General features: G+C 36.3%; 1 protein-coding gene across 7 annotated transcripts in view; it reads right to left on the reverse strand.

Moving 5' to 3' along the window:
- Window positions 1-4527: 4527 nt before the first annotated feature.
- Qki (QKI, KH domain containing RNA binding) overlaps window positions 4528-21570 on the reverse strand; it is a 116866-nt gene continuing 99823 nt past the window's right edge. The window contains exons 5-8 of one of the 7 annotated variants that reach the window (XR_003835275.2): window positions 19368-19455; window positions 17778-18077; window positions 14964-17067; window positions 4528-11234 (exon numbers count right to left, since the gene is read on the reverse strand). Coding sequence is in view for 6 of the 7 variants with exons in the window: in XM_021186104.3 (XP_021041763.1) it covers window positions 11218-11234; window positions 14964-15038; window positions 17778-18077; window positions 19368-19455 (480 nt within the window). In the remaining variant the exon portion in view is untranslated. Of the gene's footprint in view, window positions 11235-11782; window positions 17068-17777; window positions 18078-19367; window positions 19456-21570 lie in introns of those variants that run through there. The other 6 variants (XM_021186104.3, XM_021186105.3, XM_085832717.1 and 3 more) reach the window with 6 other exon arrangements.

Below are 21570 nucleotides of genomic sequence, written 5' to 3' on the forward strand. Positions count from 1 at the left end.
TCTGGAAGAACACAGTGCTCTTAACCTCTGAGCCATCTCTCCAGCCCAAAAAAATGTGCCATTCTTAAAAGTGTTTATAAATTAAAAAAAAGAAAAGAAAAAGGGAAAAAGAAAAGTACCTCAAACTCTAATCTGGCTCCTGGTTTCCAAAAGTTTGAATCTTAAGAACATACAAATAGATCCAAAGTCCAACGGCAGAGCCTGCCTCTCCAAGGAGGGCTTCTCTTTCAGTTTGCATGCAAAACTGACCATAGAAAGGAGCATACCTATCCGTTCTCTGGTAAGCCAAGAATTATGTTCTTATGGGCAAAAAGATAGTGAGGTCTTTATCTCTAGGGACCCAGGAAACATGCTGTGAAGATCTGAGGCTCCTTCACTATCATCTGCTTGTGTTTTACTTGGGTTCCATTAGGTTTTACAAACAACTTTCAGATGTTACTGAAGAAGGGTGTAACAGAGTGTACAGAGGCCATACCCACAGAACCTATGCATGTAAGCAGAGTACTTGGCTATGGACATGGCTCTGCACATTCAAAATGCCTTTCTGCAAATGTTCTTGGCTCTTGGTGGGAGGCCAAAGACAGCAGGCTAGTATCTGGAGTGTCCCCCTGGTGACTGCTCAAATATGTAGCATACATACCTGAAATGTCTGGTAAGGTGTCTGAATGTAGTCGTGGGCTGATTGATGCCTAGATTTTACATGTTTCCTTTTGAACTATCATTTCATGCACATTATTTTAAAACATTTTTTCATACATACACGTGAATGTTCTAACTAATCACATGGTAGTAACTTCTAAAGCAATCACAACTTTGAATGTGGGAGTTTTGCTAGATTTTACTTGAAAGCTTCAGTGGGTTGCAGAATAACAGAAAACATGCCAGTTACTTGACCCATGGGATGTGCCTTGGAACCCCTTTAAATGCATGCGTGTCTTAGGAAGGCATGTTTAATCCTTTTACAATAGAAATGAAAGGAAATTATTTCCTTCCTCCTGTATGACTCCACTTTAACTACAGGTCTTCAAGTCAGCACCAGGAAACAGCAGAATGAGAGAGGTAAGGGCAGATGTTCACATTTGGTCCTTGTTACTAGGCAACATGCTGTGAAGGTCAAATAAATGACCTCATGCAACCTACTCTCAGGACTCTATAAGGTAGGCATTGTACACATTTCACATATGAGAAATCTTTAAGGAGTTCCCCCTACCCATGTATGTGGTATTCATTCATATATATATATATATATATATATATATATATATATATATATATATAGTGTGTGTGTATATACATATATATGCATGAATGCATGGATGTGTGTGAACATGTATAGATGCATACTGTTGCACATGCATATGATCACTTGAGGTTAACACAGAACTTTCTTGATCTCTCTGTACCTTACATATTGAGGCAGGGGCTCTCTCTTGAACCCAGAGCTCACTGATGTGGCTATTTTAGTTCCAGGGATCCCATCTTCACCTCCCAGATGCTGGGATTAGATGGACTAACACACCTACCTGGCATTTATATACTTGGGTGCTAGGGATTTGAACTGCGGTCCTTACATTTGTATGGCAATCAGTGTACTCTGAGCCATTTCCCCAGCCTCTGTGAGTTACATGTCCAGAATCATTAGTTAACACAGAACACAGACTAAACACAGAACACAGACTAATACTTCCTACATACAAACAGATTAGGACTCAAAATATTCAAATAACTTAATGGAACTTTGTAAAAATATATGTTTCTAACTGCAAATTTTGAGTGATTGACAAGTACCTCTCACACCTCCAAAACGTTTGTTTTGGGCTGGGGATGCAGCTCAGTAGAGCGCTCATGTAGCATCTTAAGACCCGGGTTCTATGTCCAACACTGCAAACAATAAATAAACTTTAACATTACTTATACCTTTGTTTGACACTCATGAACTTAGTCTTGCAGTCAGAAGAGGGAAGGGCTGCTATTTGACAAGGGCATCTTCTTTCTATAGCTCTGTGGCTGTAACACTGCTGTTATCAGTATTCATCTCTAGACAGACTTGTTGTGATGCATGGAACGGGGTAAACTCTGAACCTGTCAACTTGACAGGACCTAGATCACCTTAGGGACAAACCTCTGGTCATATGTGTGTCTGAGGAATTTTCTGTATTAGGCTAATTGAGAAGGCCTACCCTAGTGCATGCAGCACCATTCTGAGAACTGGGGTCTTGGACTGAAGTAAAAGGACAAAGAGCTGAGCATCAGTTTTCATTCCTGTTTCCGGGCTGAATGTGGACAGTGATCACCTGAATCATGGTCCTGCTGCCAGTTTCCCAACCAACCACGCTGGACTTGATCCTGAAACCAGGAGCCACAATAAACCTTTCTTTCCTTCCTTAAGTGGCTCTATCAAGAGTACTGTTGGCTGCTCTCAGCTCTCAGTTACCCTATAATTTGACAGCCATCCTACAAATCCCCAATTCTTTAAAAGCATAGGGGTTTTAGGGTATTGAACTAACCTTTAAAACAATACCTACATTGTCAAAAAGTACCAAGTAGGATAGAAAATGGACAGCCAGATGAAAGGGCTCAAACTTCAAATGGAGTAACAAATGTGGAACTCCTATTTTCCTAAGTCCAAGAGAAAGCCAAGTCTCACAAAGGGAATATTAGGGTTATACAAATCATACACCATATGAATTGTCTGAAGCCCCTCTGCAAATTCCCATTTTTCATGTTCCCTAATGGACAAGAAGAGCTGTCTTGAAAGCAACTTAGTCACCCTTGCAGCTGCAGTCTGGCATCTCACTTCCAGTTGAGGCTATTCCATGCTTAGATTACAGTCAAGTCATTTGAATACTTTTGGAGTTCCATCTATTACTTCCTAATGGCTTCTCATAGAAACTAAGTCAGAACCAAATGGTTTTGGTTGCTACAAAAACAGTGATGGGGGGCTGGAGAGATGGCTCAGCAGTTAAGAGCACTGACTGCTCTTCCGAAGGTCCTGAGTTCAAATCCCAGCAACCACATGGTGGCTCACAACCATCTGTAAAGAGATCTGAAGCCCTCTTCTTGTGTGTCTGAAGACAGCTACAGTGTACTTAGATATACTAATAAATAAATCTTAAAAAAAAAAAAAAACGTTGTGGGACTCTCTTGGAACTCAAAGACATTTGAAGACACACATGGTCAGTCACACATTCAGTAGTAAACTTCTGAGCATTAAGTTTATCACCACAAACCAGTTGTGATTTTTCACAATCTTTAGTGAATGAAGCATTGGTGTGCCTGCCTTATTTGTTTCTATAAATGTTGGGTCACCTGAGCCATAGGTTTAGACTGGGGCTCCATTTGAATAGGTTACTGTGTTTCAGTTGTAACCTCACTTGTGTGGAGAAAGTCACTCTACAGGAGAACTTTGAAAATGCACAGGTTGGGCTGTATTTCCAGATTGAAAGCTTCAGTATAAACAAACAGCTCTTCTTAAGGTGATGTGCAGAATCCTGATTAGTGAAGCTATGCCACCAACGACTGGAAATTCACAGAATTCTGTGCCCATTTAGAGAAAAGTTAAAAAGTTCCCTTTTTCTCCATGCAACACTGCTTCTTTTATAAACAGAGCGAGCAAGCAAAGTGGAAGTATCTCACTTGAAACAACTAAATCTTACTGATCGTAGACTACTTCTAGATATATTTTCTTAGTTTTTTTAAACCTCTGAGATTGACTGTCCTGCTAGTAACCAAAACCTAAAAGCTACTAATTCAGAGAGAGGTTATGTTTGACTTGCTGCTCTACTTTTCTTTCTGAGATATCGAGTGTGTTTGTGTGTGTGCATGTGTCCCTACAACACATCTGTAGAGATCAAAGGACAGCTTTGGGGAATCAGTTTTCTTCTACCATCTGGGTTTCAGGCTTGGTGAAGAGTGCCTTCCCCTGCCGAGTTAGCTGTCAGCCCAAGAGGTCAATTTAAATCTTAGCTTCAGATCTTTCATGTTACACTTCACCCAGTAATTTCAAGTTTTATATTTTCCACAGGAAATCCTTAATTTTTGGACATCGCTTGAAGTGTGTTCAAACCAACTTTATACTTACAATAACCTGTTTCAGTTTTATAGGCTGCATTACTTAGAATTTTACAGTACAAAAGTTGCATTTCAAACATGTTTCAAGTATAGCCAAGGCACTGCATTCCTTAATAAAATCCACTCAAGACTGAAGTTAAATGAGTGATCCTGAACATTTTAGGATTAACTCAGTCCTGCAAGAAAAGTTACTTGTGAACATTTTCCTCATTTGGTTCACACTGTAATGTTTTAATCAGTATCCAATTAAATAAACAATACGCAAGGGCATAAAGAAAACAAAGAGCAATAACATTTCCACCCCAACAGGTGATACACTTTGATGAAATCATACAGCCTGTCTGTCCATCCACCCACCCACTTTTCTAACAAGACTGATGTATAAAAAAGCAGTAATTACAGAAATCCCAAATGCCACTCAGCTCGTCCTCACTATAAGAAATACAAACTCTATGATGACAGTGATTTAAAAAGTCTTTTATTGTTTGTGGTGTGTATGAGCTTCACATGCCATGGCTCACATGCTGAAGACAGAACACATCTTTGGTTCTTTCCTTCTACTATGGGTCACAGAGATCAAATCTAGATGTAAGGGTTGCAGGGAAAGCATTTTACCTGATGAATCACCTTCTAGTGGCCACCTTTTTTGAGAAGGCAGGGTAGCGAGGGTAGTGTCTGAAGATAGAAATCATATTCCTAGACCTTGCACACTATGCAATAACTCCTATGTGTGATTCTAAGCGCCCTAGGTGTAATTCTAATAGTGGTGGGCTTAACAGAGATATCTTTGAGGACAAGGAAAAAAAAATCTATTTTCAGATTATAACTAACTACTATGAGAATGTGATCTTTGAAGAGAAGATCTGGTGAAAAATCTAATCAGACTTTTAATGTGTGCTATGCCATCAAAAGTACAGAGGTCCCAGTATATATACCTTTGGAGGTATATGAAAAGGATATCCCCCCCTTCCAGTAAGCAGTTAGAAGACAAAGGAACTTCCAAATATAACAAGAAAAACTGGTTATCTTAAAGGTCAAAGAGCTGTGAAATTTACATGTCAAAAGGAAACTTTAATGATGTGCCTATAAAATCAGTCCTTTTCACAAAGTAGATAGGCCAAGATTTGGTTCTTTTTTTAATTTAATGGTGCCAGGAATGCACTCTAAGCTAGTAACTTCACCAACTGAGATACATCCTCACTCCTTTCCCAAGAATTCTTACATTTAGAAAACTACCTAAAAGCCATACGAATGTTTCTTAAAGATTAGCATGGTAATGTTTTGGATGCTCAGATCAGCTGGGGAACACGACAAAAGTTCACCGATTTCCTTCTTATAAACAGTGATCTGTTAATTACTACAATTCTTGATTGTGAGATTCTTTAATTTTCTATGCAGTGCTTAAAGGAGGAGTAGACACTTAACTCCGCTCTGTACTTTGGTATTCATTTCTCTGTGCCTGGGGCAGCTACACTGTCATCTTATTGTTGGCTTGAGAAGATGCGGCACATGCACTTGTCCAGTTTTTTATTGTATGTTGTGTACAGTCATTTGCAGTTTCTCATTCCTGTATGATTCAGGAATATCTACATATATATATGTATATCCCTATATATACAACTTCTACAAGTCAAAATTTTATACATACCAATATAATGTAGGTTATATAGATATATTTGGCTCAAAACTTTGTAATAATAGAACCTTTAAAGAGATATAAATTAATTTTACCCTGGTTCTGAGACTGTCCCAGTGCTGGCAGTATCTCTCCAGGGGATAGCAAACTTCAAGTAATGTTGAGCTCCACTTTGCCCAGTCACTACATACAGCACCTCCTGCCCACATCTGCCCACCATGGATTAGTTGCTGCTCCTCCTCTCCCACCCCTGGCAATTAGTGCAGCAGAAACAATAAGGAGTGTACTGTGCTTCAGTTTGACCAGTTTGATTCAGCATTGAGCACCAGCTATACATACACTTTTGTCAAACCTCTTTAAAATAAAGACAACTCACAATTTAGGTAATTTTATACAGGATAAACCAGGTACTACATGTACCATGGATATGTCTAAATTGGTATGTCCATAAAATGGGTTATTATTTCCACTGTACAGGTATTAAATGATTTGTGACAAAATGTGATTAAATGTGATTAAGCACATTATCCTATGTACTTTGAAAAATGTGGGAGACCAAGAAACTTAACTGTTACTTTGGCAACATGTTTCATTCCACCAAAACCCTGAGGTCGAGAATAACAGCTGTCATCAAGGAATAGTCAGGCATTCTAGTCCAGGCATACAAGCGAACAGAGCGTGCATGAGTGTGCATAGGCGCACGCGTGCGCGCAAACACACACACACTTTACACCCATAAATTTAACCAAACACCTTTCTTGTGTGCACATAAAACCTTTTTTTCTCCCCAATGAACAGGGCATTTCTACAACTCCCTCACACAGGCACTGCCATACATGAAAATGCTGCACTACAATGAAGTGAATATAATTTTCTTATCATGTTTTCCTAGATATTTTGCCTAAAGAAAAATAAAAATAAAAAATACTTCACTAAGTACATCAATATCACCAGCCTTTTGAATAAAACACAGATAACCATTTCACCAAATAGCATCAACTAAGAAAGTGACACATTCCTATCCCATCATCCGGCTGTGTGATACTACTGCACTTACATGAAAATGTGGCATACCACACTATTTTCACCATGTGAGACTATCTTTGAGCAACATTTTCAATAGGAATGGTGGTGATGAGACATAAATCAAGTGCCCTCACTGAAAACAAGATGAGACTGCATACACAGGGTTCCGAGAACATTAAACAACACATAAGTTCTTCATCAACTGTTGTAACATATTAACATTGGGGCTTTTGTGCAGCAGAAGCTTGACAGTGTCTGAAACGATCACTGAGCACTAAACATACTTGTTAAGGCAATGGGCACCTGTCTACCCAATGATATGACATGGTCTCCTCCTCTTAACAGAGATATTCCATATGTACAGGACCAAAAATGATCAGAGATAATTAAACTAGGCTCACTATTGTGAGCTTCATATATGCACAGAGCAGTATTTTAACAGTGTCCTTTCAGAAGTTATGATAGAACTCAACCCTTAATTTTAAGGATTCTTAAATACAATTTCAAAATATACACCATTACTTCAAAAGTAAAAATCATTCTAAGAGGAGTTTTTTGTTTGTTTGTTTTGGATCATGTCAAAAAAAATTTTTTTCCCTCAGACAAGGTAACTGTCACAAAATGGACACAAAAATGGACTCAAGTGCTGAAGAAGAGGTCTCTTTACAGAGAGCACAGCCAAGTGAAGAATGGGAGAAAGAAGGATCTTAAATCTACTTCTCTGTAGAATTTAACCAAACACACACACGGCAGATTACAGTGTTTGTCTCTGCCGTGCTTCCTGTGTAGTTGTCTAGGCTGTTCTGGAAGTGGGTAAGGGGAAAGCCACCCAAGTTGAGCTCTTCAAGACACTGAAAAGGGGGGGTGGGGGGGGGATCATAGACAGGATGGGACTGCAAGACCTCGAGAGGCCGACTTAACTCTAATAGGAGCAGCTATCTAAACAACACAGGAGAAATATCGTCTATGAACTCTGTGAGACCAAAACTGGCCTGTTCACAGAAATTTAGGCAAAAGACTCAACAAAGAATCAAACTGGTCTCTCAAGGCGTATCATTACAGTAAATCTCTTGACTCTTTATGCTGTGAGCAGAGAGTGATTATTTTGGAGCAGGAAAAATAAAGTGTGGAATTAGTATTGCAGATGCTGAAAGGCCAGTGGCATGACTAGGAGAAATGACTGACAGATGCTACCCTGCTCCCATCTCCACTGGCACTTACCCTACATGGTAAAAGACCAGAGGACCCAAAGCCATTTTAGCAGAGGTGTGCACAACTGTCAGCTGACAAACAACATAGAAAACAAGTCACGCTATGTTATCTCTGGTCACGTTCTTCAGTGTTAGTCCAGGAACTCAAGACTTTATTTATCCCTGTTTGTTTTCATTAAACATGTAAAGGTTAATAAACAAACATAGTCCAGAGTTAGTAGGTTGGTATTATAACATTTATTAAAATAATGCTATGGGTTAATAGAAACAGCAAAGAACCAAAGAACTAAAATGCAAGCTATGTAAAATCCCAACTAAAACCCAGAAGTGTCTAATGTATTCATTCATCAGCTAACTAAAAGCCCAAGAAAGACAAGACACCCAATATAATAAAGTACTGCAAAACAATTGGCAATTTTCAGTTATCAAAATTGTGGATTTTGCATTTTGTATCCTTTTCTCAATCAAGAAAAAAATTCTTTTGAATGTTATATAACATACATATAAAACAAGATAGAAAAATACATTATAAACTTGTAACAATGGCTGTAAATACATTATCTTACATGTTTCTCATAGGCAATAGGTTGGTTATGGTACATACACAGCATGAAACTACTAAGATAATAAAGAATAGACAAAAAATACATGTCAGCTGTATGGGAACATACAAGCGACACTCCCATCTACCCACGCTAAAAATTACATAATACTGTCAGGAAAAAAGTCTTACTTTTAAACTACATACTTTAATAAGAAAAAAATTCAATAGAGTGATAATACTGAGAACCAAGGCATTCAGAGATTCCAAAAGTCATGCTTTTTTTCAGTTGACTCAAAACACTGTCAACTAAGTTTTCAAAAGTTTGTTCAGAGCCAGCATTACTCATAAACGTCACACGTCTACTGTTTTACACATTTGCTTTCTTCCCCATAAAAGACCTTTGATAAACATCTAAAATGTCCAGGTATAACACAGCTGAGATGAGACTGGATCAAATACTGGTACTGTTTTTTTTTTTTAAGCTATCACCTCAAGTGTTCTGAGTGTCGCATATTTATTCAACCAACCAACCAAAATAAAAATCAAAATGGCACAGCATATATTGTAAATAAATCAAAACCATATGTGTAACAGAAAGACAAAGCAGTGGTACATTAAATCAAAGCTAGCTGAGTACAAAACAAGGACTGTCTATTGCATAGTAAATAAACTGAAAATGGTTCCAAGTGAGACAGAATAATGGAGAGGTCACCATGAAGGTGACCAATGAGCTTCCTGCTGACCTTGACTGTGAAGCCATGAGGGTATGGAAGAGGGCATGAGTTGATGAGCCAGGAGTCCACAATCACTTGAGATTTGCCACATCTGGTACTGAGCGGTTAATGACTTATTAACTCAAGTGTTTAGATGCAGGCTTTGCACACAAACTGCTTCAACTACAAAACTGTTTGACTTTCAAGAGAGAACCTGGAGAGGAGAAGGAATGGAGCCGAGCAGTCCCTGAACACTGTGATGCAGGCTTTCCAGGCTCCTTTAGAGTTAGAAAGGTGAGTTAGGAGCAGTTACTAAAGCCAGCCGAGATGGACTACATGAGATAGCTCATTAGATTTATGTTACTAACACTTTTTCAACAATAAAAAATTTCAAAGATTCATTTTTGTGAAAAAGTTTTTTAGGCATTACGATTATTTCTAATTGGTAAGGAAAAATTCCATTGTATCCCTCTTCTCCAAATAAAATAAAGCTCTAATTTAATTTTGTCTGTAAACTGATGTTCAGATCTCACATAATTTTTTTCTAAACCTCAGAATCTTTGGGCTAACACTGAAGACGGTAATAACCAAAAGTACTAATTATGATTTGTAAAAGAATGACATTTTTAAAATTTACTAGTCAGACATTAGAAAAGCTATCAAATTTTTTCACAGTATCAGATTTGGCAAACTGGCATCAAGATAACATGACACAAATCTTATAATTTAGACCATCAACTCATTTGTCTCCTCTCATATCTCCTTTCACATACTGGGCGACTGAGGAACATGCAGTAACTTTATTCTGAGGGAGGAGCTGATCTTACAGGACACTTGACTAAATGACCATGAAGAAAAATAAGGCACTTTCTTTTTCGTTAGACTTATTCCAATACTTAAAAAATAAAAAAGAAAGACAAAAAGGCTCTTTTGGTCTTTTGTTTCTTGACAACCACCAGAAAAAATCATTTAATGAAATAAAGGGTTTCTTTGTTCTTTTTCTTTTTTTTTTATAACACTTGAAAGTATAAAATGCTACATTTCCAAAAATATATATATTTTTCTGCACCAGCACCCTTGTATAGTAAAAGTATCTACTTTTTGTTCATTTGTTTCAATGCACTACACTTTATCTACAATTTCATTACATGTATACAGCAAATAGGCAAGCATGGCTTTTACATCCTTAATGAGATTTTCTATACAGGGAGGTTTAAAAAAAATATTTGAACAGTTTGCCCAGTAATGTGACACATAATGCATGTACCTTGTTCTCGTATAATATTTAAGGTGGTGTAAAATAAAGATTTGGAAATTTTAACTCAGATACTCAACTTTTTAAAAAATAGTGTTGTAGTTTTGTTCTTTGCATTTCTTTTCAAAACTCCTTGTTAAGTTTTTCTCTCATGGCACACTTTGTTCTAATACTTCAAATTTTGGCAGGCAATATAAAAAGGCTGCACTGTCTGCCCTTTGAGGGCACTGTAGTGACTAAACAAACAGCATGTCAAATTTTGAATACTTTTGAAGTCACTTCCCCAATGACATCCCTGACCGAAGGTTCATGCATGATGCATTGTCACACAGTACATTCAGAGAGAGCTTTGACTTCGCTAGGAGAAGAAAAAAATTCCTACAAGTCTCTCACAGTAACTGCCTCTGTCACTGAGTAGTTAGGGCCATCTGTCTCCCCTTCTTAAGAGAGGCCTTCTTACCGTTCGCTTGGGGTGGGGCATTGAGAGATGATCAGTGCTGTGGGATGAATCGGGCCTTATTGCTTTACTACTATTCAGTGCAGGTTCTAGAACCACTTTCACCCAAACAGGGGGGGAAAAGCTGAGTTGGAGGACAATTTCTTTGTCTTTTGTTTGGTTAGATGGTAAGACGAACGGACAAGTGCCTCAGCTCGCTGCACTGACGACAGGCAAGCAAAGGCGATTACCAGTTAACTGATCAGCAGGCAGGCATGGTCAGGTCATCATTGGGTGAAGAGTTCAGAGGTCAGAAGGTCATAGGTTAGTTGCCGGTGGCGGCTGGGTGGTTAGAAACAAAAAAACAAAACAAAAAAAGAAAAGAAAAGATAGAGAAGAGATTAGTTTCAGCTAGTGACGGCTTAATGACAACATGAAAACTAATCACAACTAATAAAAAAAAGGCATGTTGAATTCTGACAAACTGATTGACACCATCTACAGAATACAATAAAAATCATGACAATTTCATATCATGATTTGAACAAATGAAGAAGAGCCCACTCCCACAAAAAATAATTTGAAAAACCCAACTTGTTAAAAGAAAAAAATAGAAATAAAATACAGCTAACAACTAATAGTTAGTAGCAGTCAATGAAGGAAATTGGAAACAATGATGAACAGGTTTGGTATAAAGAATTCTGAACAGTCAGTGCAGTTATAAGTATCTGACTGCTATTAAGCATTAGTATTCTCTCAGATGCAAGCAATAAAGCAACTATTAATGATGGATGTGATTATTAATAACTGATGATTAACAGAAATGAATCTAAAGAAATTTAAATTTCTATGAACAATTTGGTTCAACATAAACTCTGGGCCAAACAAAGTTTCTTTTGTTCAATAAATGTTTATTGCTTTTTCAATTATTCTATTTACAAACAACATGGAATTTCTTGGCCTCATGATACAAAGCAATACTGTAGTCTAGCAGTGTAGGCAACATCATGGGAACCAGAAAAAAAGGCCAGGCCTTTTGCACCAGCCAACATTTTCCAGTTGAAAATACTAATTTACACATATAGAACACTTATAAAATGCACTTGCATGTAAACACTGTAAAATCCTGCCATTTAAAACTCTATACCTCAAAGAACTCTAAGTACATAAAAAATAGAAGAAATTTCTAACTGATACCAAGAAGGCATTTTTAAAACTACAAACAGCTTTCTTTATTCAATTTCAAAGCTAATACTCTGCAAATACAATAAAATCTGACATTTCATATACATTCCTGCTTTATATTTTTATATTTTAAAAGAAGCCACCTGTAAATACTATTTTCTTTTGCAAAGTAACAAAAAAGAACAAAAAATTTTAAAAAATTACAGTAAAACATAAAGTAGTTCTCAAGTGGAAAAGTTATCACTCCAAAGTCCTTGAGTAGCTCCTTCTTTAATCAACCTCTCACATTCTACTTCATCAAACTTGGTCCACTTAACAGTAGTATGATTTTTAAGACTCATTCAACAGCTTAATTATTTCTACTATATTCTGAGGTTTGACAGAATTTTCTGTACTGTTGCCATTGAGACAAAGGCAGGAGAGATGTGAATGAAAAGATGCTCAGTGCAAGGTTAGAGTCTATGCCACTTCATAAATCAAACCTAGTAGGTGTCATGTTCACAGGGTTTAAATGTTCTATATAATAGACCTATTTACCTTTGTATGACAAAAATGGTTTCTATAGTCTATCAATTAGGACAGTTTATAAATACTACAAAAATATTGTATCTTCAATATAATCAAATCTTCCCTGAATTTCTTAAAAGGAAGCAGACTTTTATTTAAAACAAAAATGGTTGTCCCTTAGTCTTAAATTTGTATAAGTAATGTTTTTGTCAAATCATTACTTAGATAATTTTTGATTATATTTGAGTGTGGATTACTTAACAAAGTACATTATCATATCCAGTACATCTAAAATACATCCTCTGCCATGTCCTGGACTCCTACAGTACACACAGGTAATGTCAACTGTGCAAAATCACTTATAGTTCATTACAACTATAAAGTCAGTTGGTCTTTAAGTTTCAAACCAATTGTGAAATAACTATGGAGGTGGGTTTGTTTTTAGTAAGCAACTAGATACTTGTCAACCATGCAACTACTCTAAATGCTTACAGACAGACAGTTACATGGCTATATGTCCTCGGGCTGCTTCCTTGCATCAAATGAATGCTAGTAATAATCTTCTCAAAAGATGAGAGAGAGAGAGAGAGAGAGAGAGAGAGAGAGAGAGAGAGAGAGAGAGAGAGAGAGAGAGAAAGAAACAGTAGTATCATAAAATAATGTAAGTCAAGGGCTTCGGTCCTCTCCCTTGGACCCAGCGAGTACATGTGGTGATCGTGTGCATAAGTGATCTATTTCTAGAAGAAAGGAAAAGTTGGAGGTGGAGCAAGGGGGATAAAAACCGTTTCGGTTTGCTGATACTGCATTTTGAACACAAACAGAACTAATCAAAATAAACATGGCTCCAGATGAGCCATGCATGGAATGTGTTGTCATTTTCCAAATACAGTAAGATCTTGGTCTAATATTCTCAACTATCTGAAGGCTCTGGAGTACAAAATGAGAAAGGATTATTGTGTTAATGAAAAAATTTAAAAGAAACACGGGGAAAGAAAAACCAAAGAGGGGGAAAAAATTACTTCAAAATCAAAACACTCTGTAAAATAATTATGTTAGACTTTTGCAGCATGATACAGCTTCAAATTATCTATGAGACTGCCCACATCTGAAGTAACCTTTCCCGTCTAACTTCCTCATCTCTATGTGACTCTGATAGAATGGTTGATATGCTCACACTTGGCACAACTGCATGTAGTAGGATTGTTATGTATATGCCACCAGATTTTGTTCAATGAAAAACCACTACAAAAATGTATGTTAGGTAAAGTTTTCAGGACTCTTTTAGTATGATAGTAAATAAATATCACTGATGTCTTTGGAAGGTTATTTTATTTCTAATACACAAAGCAACTGTGTGCCGTATTTATAGTGGTTATTCAAGAGTAGAGCAACCATGTCAAGTGAGCTAGCTCCTTTTCTACTATGCTTGGGATTCCAACCTTTCAATTAAAAACAAAATCCAAAAGAATCACACAAAAAAGTAAAAAAAATGATTCAATGTCAAAAAAAAAAAAAATGAAACTACTACTACTCAAATAAGCATAAATAATTTAAAAATGGGTCCAAGGGCATATATAGGGCACAAGTTACAAATATGAAAGTGAGAAAAATGAAGAGTTGTTTCCAGTCACAGGTTAGTCAAAAAGGATATCCAAGTAGCTGGACCTCGCATACCACAGGACTGCAGGGCAGTTTACCTTCAGGTACTGTAATTTAGCAGCAAATGACAAAACTCAAAGCATCCGTTTTGGCAAGAAAATAGAGTAAGAGGGAACTCGTTTTCTATTCATAAGTATCCACCTAGATTAAAATTATCTTCACAGTCCTGACTTGATTTTAGGTATATTCTTGACACATACACCCTCATATTTATATAGTGGCTCAATGTTTTATAATATAGAAAAATGGATAATAAATCTTCAGTTTTCTCCAAAATTACATGGAAGCAAATTTTTTTTTTACTTCTCTCATAAAAAGATCATCTGTTCAATTCATTTTACAGTACCAACTGAAATATTCAGAATAATTAAAGGGAAAGATTTAGCAACAATTATTACTAAACATTGCTATGGTAATGTAAAAATTCAATAGCTCCCCAAATAGACTAATTTATGTTTTAGCTGGAATAAATCTTAGGACAAAGTAATAGAAGATTTAATAAATTAAAATGTAAAGGGGAGGGGTGAAAACCCAAACCAAAAAACAAAACCACAAAACCAAACCAACCTTAAATCAATTGATTACTAAATTTAGAAAAGGAAAAGGAAAAGAAAATGGTGTGCAGGTAGACAGTTACATTTTTCCATCAGGTCTGGTGTTGCAAACTTTTTGGACACCCAGCACATTGCTTATAAACAAGAACTGCAGAACTAAACTAACCTCGGTCTGCGGTCACAATCCTTTGGTAAGGATGGACACGCATATCGTGCCTTCGAACTTTAGTAGCCACCGCACCTAGTTAAATTGCAATTACCAAGACAAAGTTAGAAAACATACATAAGGGAAACATTGACAGCAGGTTTATCAAAATGGATCTCAAAGGTTCACTTACTACAAAAGCTTAAGAAACATGTTAAGGCACAGTAGTTTTAAAATCAACTGTAGTATGTCATGTATCTATCAATATTGCATTCATTTCAAACAGGTTGGCCTTCTACCTACTTCACCTCTTCATTGACAGTCCCCAAGTCACAGTATCTCACGAGCTCTATTAGAACCAGGCGTGTCTGAGCTTTACTAGTCACATATTCACTGAAGTGCCTTTCTTGCAGCAGGACTACTTAAATAATGCCACATTTAATACTGACAATTATTTTGCTAACCTTAACTTTCAGAGTTTATCACTTAAAAAAGGTTTAAAAAGCAATTAAAGCCTACAGATTGTGGATTTAAACTTTTGAGTCAATAAGTATGAACTGCAATGAATTAGGTGATTAGTAAAGCAAACAGTACAGTACACTTAGCAGTCAGTTTACTTCTATACACTCCTTTATAAGTTACTGTTGCTTTGCAGTATTACAGACTAATCCAAATTAATAGTATCATTTTACTTTATATCTATGTGCAAAAAGTGCAAGTAAGTCACTGACTGCTAGGCTAAGGTTTTTCCCGGAGGCTGCTGAGACTAAGCATTTGTTAAATTCAGATCTGATGAGGGTTCGGTTAAGACCGTTCTTGAATTCTTAGCCTTTCGTTGGGAAAGCCATACCTAAAGATAAAAGGAAGGGAATTAAACATTAGTCATCAATGAAGATTTGATGCTAATACCAATCTCCTCACTACCACCAACACATATGTCTGCATCTGTTTTGAAAGGCACTGCTTATTTTAAAATAATGTGAAACTTGATACATAACATGCATGTTATCTGTGTGCAAATTTACTGTAACATGGGAATTTAAAATAATTTCCTCAGTTCTCCAAAGGACCAATATCATTGTTTTACTGCTTAGGTGGCAAAGCAAGAAATAATAATGGTGATGATGATGATAATAATAATGATAATAATTTCTAACTTGGTACTTATTGAGAACCTTGACGATGTTAATTTGGTATCTGCATATTTTGTTAATAGTGTTGGTTTCAATCAATTCTTTATACATATAAATGTCCTAACCAAACCAAACAACATGTTACTTTATAGTGGAGAAATTTTACAGCAGTGCCTCTTGCTGTCTCTAAGCAGTAAACTGGTTGAAAACCTATTTTTCATTTTAGATAAGCAGACTGCATAGTAATTCTATTTGGCAAAACTAGGCGTTCTTGCACTAACAGTCAGGAGCAGCAGCTGGAAGCTGAGAGCCCTAACTCCTCAGGAACAGATGCTGTGAGTGCAGCAGAGAGGAGTTCTGGGGAAGGAGCATGCACGGGGCCACAGGACAGAGTATTAATAGAAAGGAAAACTTAAATAAGGTTATAGGTTACATGTTATTTTTTTTAAAAAAAACTGCTTCAAGTAATGTGCAATAGAATACAGCCTCTTACTAACACTTCTGTAGGATAATTCTGACTTATAATTATTTTATACAATGATTTAGACAGAAAACATGTACAATAAAATGTTTATAAACAAAAGGCACCTAAGTGCATGCACACACACAGATAACATACAGAGCGTTGCGGCTTTCTTTAAATGAACAATGAATTTTCAAGTTTAAATCTTAATGTCCAAGTTCACTAAAGATTTTCAAATTAATATTAAGTGGAAGATGGGGGAGTGAACCTTTAAAAGATCAAAGTCCTAGGAGTCAACAGCAGGCACACAGCACCAAGGTCATACACAAAAAAAGTTTCAAATTCTGTCTGGTAAAACAGTGGGGTTGCACAGAAACAGTTTTTTTTTTTTGTTTTTTTTTTTGTTTGTTTGTTTGTTTTTGTTTTTTCCACATTGACTGGTCGTGTTATAACAGCTGCTGTATTCTAGTCCTTCATCCAGCAAGTCAATGGGCTGAAATATCAGGCATGACTGGCATTTCAATCCACTCTATAAAAAAAAGGCATCAGTAATGTCTTTTTCAAGAATATTGCTTTTTGATCATTTAAACGCATGAATTTATATGACTTCAATTTTTGCCTCCAACATGATTAAACTTACTAAATTGGTATGTGGTCATCTAGTCCACGGTAGTATGGAAATTATAAAATATTGTTCATGTTATTCAGGACTTTAAAAGATATAAGCTGAAAACCCTTAAAACTGAAACTATTGAAACTATTAACTACATCTTTTAAGTGATCATAAATACTTAAACACATACACAAATAACAGAATTTTAATAAAAATCTCACTATATTGATAGAACTTTAAAATTCACCAAGCAATCTCTGAACAAAATAAACCTAATTTTGGGTGGTGAAGCTCTGTCTATTAGGATAAAGGGGAAAGAATGGCTTACATAAAACTCAAGAACAAGTTTAGTCACCTAAGAAATCTCACTGAGACTATACATGGCAAGTTTACCTAGAGTGATTCTGAGATACTAAAGTGACCCAAATTAAGGTGTAACTACTTAATGGGAGAACTTTAGTGAGGAACTGAAATAAAACCATATTTAGTTTTCAACTTTTGCTAATCAAAACTTATACTTCAGAGAGACTTATACTGTCTCTCTGAAATCGATAACTATCCTTCCAAAGTCTGGAGTACCGAAATTTAGGAATGCATTAATCACACAGTACAGGAATCATACTTACCTAACACACCACTGGGTTCAATAGGGTACTCAAGGATTGATGTAGCTGGTGCCAACGTGTAGGGGTATTCATAGGGTGTGTAGATTAACCCAGCTTCAGGCCCTGGAGGGACTATTGCAGCAGTTGGGTGAGGAGTTCCGTTTGGCATGACAGCGGTCTGTATTTGTCTGATCAAAGGCATTATGGTAGGGCCAGCTGGCGTAGGTGTACGCAGAGCAGCTGGTGGGAGGACAGGCGCAGGCCCAGTGATGATCCTTGGAGCAGCCTGGGCAGTTGCTGCAAGAGAAAAGGCAAGGGCTGCTACAGTAAGCAAAGAAATTTAGAAAGAAGTATAGGGATAGCAGTAATAAAACATGAGGAAATGAGAGGGAAGTAGGAAAAAGAAAGGAAAAAGCAGGAAAGAAGAAAAATAAAAGGAAATCATTAGTACATGCACTGACCACACAGAAATGCCAAAGCATACCAACCAAGTGCAATAAATAAGCTTCCCCTTCCCCAACATGATTAACAAAATGCAAAAATAAAACCACTGTAAAAAAACGAGCAAGACCATTTAATGTTACACTTTTCATATCTTTGATGATATATCCACTTACAACATCTTGTGAGACGAAAGAGCATCCAAAAAACAAAACAAAACAAACAAACAAACAAAAAAAACGCAAGAAACCATTCCAATTAAAAGATGCAACAAAATATCTACTAAGGTGAGTCCATAGACATAGTTTTTGGTATATTTCTAAAGCACAATGTTGGCTTCAAGTTTAAGTAAAACTCCCTGGGTAAGTCAGATAAGTAAACACTAAATGTACATGTTCCCAGCATGCTAGGAATTATTCCATGAATAAAAGAATACAGAAACAGCCCTATTGCTAAATTCATGACTATAAAGGGTAAATCAAAGCCAGCCATTTATAAAGTAAGTACTGCTAAACTCACTGTCTTTTGGCAATTTTGATTATGAGTTTAAAATTCAATTATGTGTGTGGCTGTGTGTGCATGTGTGTGCGTGTAGGCTTCCTGTTCACATATATTTCATGTAAACCTTAGCTCATCTCAAACTATACATTTTACAAACAAAACCAGCAACTATTCTATCACACAGCTTATAAAGTTATGCCACAATCCAGGGAAAATGTAGTTTGCAAACAGCTGCCACTCAGTAATCTTTGTGAACTTGCATAGGAACATAGCAAAACACCACGAGTGCAAACATGCAAGCAAGGAGAGAGGAAAGACTTGGGCAGCAGGGCCATTTCATTTAGACACTTTGCTTCAAATAAAAAAAGCTTTCAAAGTTTGTCTTTTGCATTATGTCACAAACAAAAAATTTAAGGTCTTAACTTGATAGTTAATGCTGCAGGACATTTCTTGAAACCCACCACCCCTCTTCACAGAAGAGAAAAATTACAACCCCAAACTTTATATACTGATATAAATAAAATTGAGCAGACCACTGCAAAACAGAAGCATTAAATAAAATGGTCCTCTTTGTAAATTTTATCATTACTTCAACTCTAATTGGTTTTGGGCTGTGGTACCAGCAAACACACACCAGGAGCTGTAATCCTGCCCTAGGCTCATTCTTACGTGATTTAATGTTGGCGTCTCTGTAGGTGCCATTCAGAATTGCAAGCTCCATCAGCTGCATCTTCTTCAGGCTGTCTTCACCTTCAGCCTGCACATGGGAAATGAGCAGTAAGTATCTGAGACTATATACATACAACTAAAAGTGCATATACCATGTGACTTTGAACTACAAATGTCAACTAGCAATCAATCGCTGAATTTCTAAACTTTTATTCCTGATTTATTATGCTACTGTTCTTGGTTTTTCCCTCAATCTAACTACAAGGGCTATTATATCTTTGGCCCTCTATCTTTAGGGTCACTGTATAATTTACTACCAACATAGGAAATATTTACAAGTGAAGGGGGCACTAAGACTAACTAGAATACATAAACATAAACCAAGATGGCCACACCTTGGTTTCACCCTCTTCCACTAACTAACACTACTCTTAATAATTCATTATTGCTATACTACTCAAACTATTGAATTCAGCTGACAGCAGTGTCTGTCATTTAGTACATACACAATCTAAACACACAATCTAGATCCAAGGGCCAGATAAACTTCCTTAAACACATTGTCTACCTTAATGCTTTCTAATATTCTCATGTCTTAAACTCTACACTGATTTCTTACTATATAAACAAAGATTTAAACCCTTTTCGAACTACCACACCAAGGTGAGCCAACTAACTTGCTCTTTCACACATATCTTGTAAAGCAATAGACCAGACTAACTCCATTAATGTCTTAGTGTATCTTCCCACTTGCCTATTAAATGTTCTTTACGTGTTCCTATATGTTTCTCTTTCCAAGCCCTACTTATTCACAGCAACTTCTACTTTAAAAAAAAAAAAAAAAAAAGTTGACTTCCCCAGGACACACCCTCCATTCTATAATTTCAGCCATGAACTGTTGAATATCACCACTCCCAAAGTAGGATCTATTAGAACAGTCTCAACTTGTTATTTATCACATCTAATACTCATGCATGGATCCAATAATAATAATAATAATAATAATATTTTGAGACAGGCCTCCAAAAGCCCTGTCTTAATGTTCAAGCCCTGGCTGGTCTTGAACTCACAGAGATCCTCCTGCATGCATCCCATGTGCTGGAATTAAAGATACACACCACTAAACCTCACCAGAAATTATTTGTTTATTTTTAAATGACTGGTATGGAAATCAAATTTGAGCTGTTACTTCCTAAGCACAAATTTTTAACTAAAGTGGTTTTAACTAAAGCAAAATAGAACTGGTATAGAAGTACCAGTAAGTTTGTCCTTTAAAGATTATAGAATTAAGTGTCCTGCACTTTAATACATCACTTAGTCTACTTGACATTTGAAGCATAAGACACATGCAAGTTTCTCTCTCAGTCTTCTATTTCTATTACAACTGTAATGACACAAAGATTTTTAGATTAGAGATTGGTATACTGTAATTTGTACAAAATGGAATTGCTGAGTGGGTATTTACTAAACCACAGAGAATTAAAGAAAAATATAAGTGAAACCATTATGAAAACATTTGATGTAGTACTGAAAACTTTTAAAGTCGTCTTTGCAATAAATAATGAAGATGCCTGTTAATTATTATTCCTTGACCCTCATCAATTTATATAAAAATAAATGAAATAAATATGACTTATTTGGTTAGATATAAAACAAACAAGCTACTATTAGAAAGGAAGTTGACGTTATTATTAAAGTCACTAAATTTGTTCATTAAAAATATTAATACTACAAGTTAAAAAGTTATCAACAGTTGCTTTGAATTTAATCTATGAAATATAAATTTTTTTAAAAAGAAAATAAAAAGCAACAGGCATACTTTCAGTCAGTGAAAAAAGATGTTGCTCAAATTTGAGAATATCAGTGAGTCAGGGACAAATTTACCTCCATCAAAAAATCTAAAAAGGAAGAAACTGCAAAGAGACGATGCACTCGGGAACACATTTGAATTAGACTGTTTATTTTATTAAGAAGTGATTATGTCAACTGTGGGGATGACAGCCAAGAGAAAGATGGTAGAAGAAACCCATGTGTTCCTGTCAATATATGTAAACATAGCCACATCCTATTTAGGATCCAGAGCACTAAGCCTGGGCAGCGATCACTGCAGTGGGTTAGTAGAAAACCCTAAGCCAGAGGCACAGAATTATGTGACAGAATTAGAATCTAAAACCAAACTGTCACATTCCAAAATAAGCTTTAT

Source organism: Mus caroli, unplaced genomic scaffold (genome assembly GCF_978045245.1).
Source record: "Mus caroli unplaced genomic scaffold, Mus_caroli_1 scaffold_18, whole genome shotgun sequence".
NCBI classification, from domain to species: domain Eukaryota; kingdom Metazoa; phylum Chordata; class Mammalia; order Rodentia; family Muridae; genus Mus; species Mus caroli.